Consider the following 3,738-nt stretch of genomic DNA (forward strand, 5'->3'; position numbering starts at 1 on the left):
AGATGGCAGTGGAAGTTCAAGTGACGAAAGAATCATCTAATTTGTTCTCAAGTCATTACAATACCTTGTGCGTCAATGTCTGGGAAACAGGGCCGTAAGTTGTGGAGGGCAAGGGGGCAACTGCTCTCCCAAGAGAAGCTTCCCGCCGTTCGAGGGGGGGGCACACTTTAAGACAAAGTTTTCTTACTCGGTATACGATACGAACATGAAATTATAAATGAAACAGCAATCAAGTTCACTACATTACTTAAAAGCAAAACAGCACACAAAAGGTAAATAAAATAAAAGTGAGCCTTGGGCCCATTTCAGTAAAAACAAAAAAAAAAAATCTACTGTTAGGGGTCCTAGAAATATTTATTCGTATGGCTTTGAGATTTGTCAATATTGTCCCCTTAATTAATTTGTCATGTATGGAACGGGTCCAGGGGCGTGCGGGAGGACCCACAGGCTGCGGGGATCCACAAAGAGTAAAAGAAAGTTGGAAAGAAGAGGCCTATTTTCGAATTTTGCGGGAGGACCCAAAACAACTTTTTCTAGGGGGCTCAAATATTAATGTTTGGTCACCCCAGAAAAAAATCTAAGTTACGACGCTGCTGGGAAACAAAGAAAATGTCTCTTACAGTACTGTTACTCCATCCAAATGACGCAATTGTCACAAATTGCGTTTTGCGATTCCCCTTCTGTATTTATTATTTCATACACAAATTGTCCTTGTAGGGGCACGGAGACTCAGTGGTAGAGCTCTTAACTCTGGTGCGTAAGGTCGCTGGTTCGATCCCCGGACTAGTAAGCTTTTGGTGGACAACATAGTGTCTGTGGTTTTCTCTAGGTATTCCCGTTTCGTCCTATCTTCACATACCACCAATTCTCCAATCATCATTCATTTGCCTTAATCACCGTCTCTCTTATCGTAATAGTTATAATAGTGGGACGTTAAACTGAAAGATTTCATTTTACAAATTGTCCTTCGCTACCGATAGCTCTGTAACTACACCCCCACCCCACCCCCCACCCCCCCACACACAAACTCACCACTGAAAAGTTCTTAATGCAAATTTTGTCTTGCTTCCGTTCCGCAAATTTTGCGAAGGCCGCTATGGAATGAGCTCAACGAGTCTTGGAATAGTGTGGCAAGATACTGCTAGGGCCTACGTTGAGTAATGGTCGGAAAAGTTGAAAAATACGTTGGCTCAACGTAATTTAAAATGTTTGTTGGCCAACCAACAATTTGTCGTCATTTACCCACCAGTTTCGACCTTCCAATCCCAATCCCAGGTTTACTTGTTTTGTGCAGGCTGCGTTGCCAAATGCTCGACAAATCGGCCAGCTACGACGTGGGGCCAATGTTGGCAGTTGAGTTGGTGGGCAAATGCTCGGCAAATCTGCCAATTGTGGCAGTTGAGTTTGGTTGGCAAATGCTCGTGAAATTGACCAACTACGACATAGGGTCAACGTTGGCAGTGGTGTAGCTTACTGTTTCGCACTAAAGGGCCTACTGTTTATGAAGCTAGGGATAATATTCCTGCAAAGGTACCAAAGTGCACGGAAAAAATTTAGAATGTCATCGTTGCAACATCGTTTAGAATGTCATCGTTGTTACCGGTACAACAAAATAACTGTATCATACCGGATGAACATTAATGTTTGTATGTTTATCCGGTACACAAATCTACACCATTGACTTGACATGCCTCAAATTGACTTTATCAGAGACCATAAGCTATATAGAACGTTTTGTTTCTTATTTTAAGCAGAGGAGAATGGGACTTCGAAGGGGAAAAGCTGATTTAAAATATATGCATAAAAAATAGAATATCTTACGAATTTCTCATGTTAGGAAGATAAACTCGTATGTAACCTCATTTCTAAAACGAACTGATAGAGCGAGAAGGTATGACGATACGTAAAAGTAATCGAAAATGATCGATACTCGTATTAGTGTCAAATCTATAGTTTTCGGGGTCGCTGAGATAAATACTGACATTTCAGATACCATCTAAGTTCAAATTCAGACCCTATTGGCGATGGGTGAGGTGGAAGGAGAGGGAGTTAAAGGGGTGTCTAATCTGATTGGTGATAGTCTCAATGACATTTAAGCCCAAGTTTAGCCAAGAATGTGCTTGTCAGATGATTCGGGATGCCAAAGGCGTTGCTTGTCATTATTTTATATATTCGGTTCCTTATTTTTGACAGGGGCTGCGCTAAAGGCGTTGCTCTTTGTTATTTGTTCTATTCTGTCAGGTCTTTATTTTCAAATATTATCCATAAATATTACTCTTCCAGGGCAACGCCGGGTATCTCAGTTAGTTAGGCTATATACGTACCTAATTACCATTGACACTGATAATATATACAAGGTCTGTTCGAAAAAGTAATGTCACCAAGTTTACAAGTATTTAAAAAAATATTTACACAGTAATAAGAATAATAATACCTGTACATTAAAATTCGTCAAAATATTTTCCTTCTAGGTCGATACATCTTTGCTAGAGGGATTTTCAACTTGCGAAGATATCCTGGAAGGCCTGTTCACGAAGTGCTTTTTAAACAATTTCACAAAGTGCTTTCATGTTATCAATTGTTCTGTAACGATGTTCTTTCAGACAGAATTTCAAACAGGGAAACAAAAAGAAGTCTTCGGGAGCCAAGTTGGGACTATAGGGTGGCTGGGGCAGCGTTTCACACATTTCCAAAACGTCTTGACAAATTTCCACTCGGCGAAATTTTTGGTCGTCCATCAAAATCTCAAAATTCTTAGGACAAGCTTCGCGCACTTTTCTCATGAGCAATCCTTGGTCACAATTTCATGGACGATAGGTTTTGGAATATTTAACATGTCGGCTATTGAACGAACACTCATTTTACGTTCTGTTTGGAGAGCCAATTTTTTGTGTTTTAGGAGGTTGACGGATGTCCAGCGCGAACCTTCGTCGCCGACCTCGTCACAGCCTTCTAAAAACGCCTTGTGACATCTGTAGACTTGCCTTTGTGATAAACACTCATCCTCGAATGCCTGTTGAGCCGCTGGAAAAGTTTCCGCTGCAGACTTGCCGAGTTCCACGCAAAACTTGATCGCATATCTTTGTTCCAGTGAGCGCTGCATCGCGATTTGTACAAGAGACGAAACAGAGATTCACCTCCGAGAGCTCGAAGACAACTGAGCAAGTATTGAGCATTGAGCATTCTTCTCGCGGGTTGAGACCCTGCTTGGTGCGAAGTTCCTGGCCGGAGCCCATGCCTTCATTCATGATGTGTGATTCTTGGTTGCGTTGGCGATGGTGTCATAAGTTTTTCGGGATTGCAACTGTCGCAATTCCCTGTGTTTGGTTCTGGTGCATCTCTTCAAGGTGGGCCGGGCATCTTGTAGCTGTTTCTGTGGGGTCGGGTTGTTCCTATGGCTGCTATGTGCGGGTGTTCGGAGGTTGTGATCGCTCTCCAGAACTTGGTGGATCGGCGTCTGCGTACGTCATCCAGGAAGGGTAGGTCCAGGTCCTCGTGAATCTGTTGAAGTCTCGTGTCTCTCGAGTGGCCGGTGATGACCCTGGCTGCTCGGTTCTGTAGAACTTGGTGTGAGTTCAGGCGGCTATTTGATGTATGTTCCCACGCAGGATGTGCGTACAGGAGGATGGGTCTAATGGACATTTCGTAGCCGTGTCGTCTGGTTCGGTGGGTAAGGGATGGTGAATGGAGGAGTGGAAGGAGTGCCTGCAACCTTTGCGAAGCTTTCCGGGTGGTGTT

The 3,738-nt window shown here is 43.2% G+C and overlaps 1 protein-coding gene across 1 annotated transcript; it reads right to left on the reverse strand.

Moving 5' to 3' along the window:
* Positions 1–2,779: 2,779 nt before the first annotated feature.
* On the reverse strand, positions 2,780–3,103 carry LOC145670663 (protein GVQW3-like). Its single transcript, XM_081739452.1, has one exon. It carries the CDS (start codon positions 3,101–3,103, stop codon positions 2,780–2,782), a length of 324 nt encoding a protein of 107 aa, XP_081595578.1.
* Positions 3,104–3,738: the final 635 nt, after the last annotated feature.

Source organism: Thermobia domestica, chromosome 14 (genome assembly GCF_964235325.1).
Source record: "Thermobia domestica chromosome 14, izTheDome1.hap1.1, whole genome shotgun sequence".
Classification (NCBI taxonomy): Eukaryota; Metazoa; Arthropoda; class Insecta; order Zygentoma; family Lepismatidae; genus Thermobia; species Thermobia domestica.

Excerpts from the sequence above, each read along its gene's own strand:
- LOC145670663 (XM_081739452.1), bottom strand. The coding sequence starts at position 3,103 with ATGCAGCGCTCACTGGAACAAAGATATGCGATCAAGTTTTGCGTGGAA.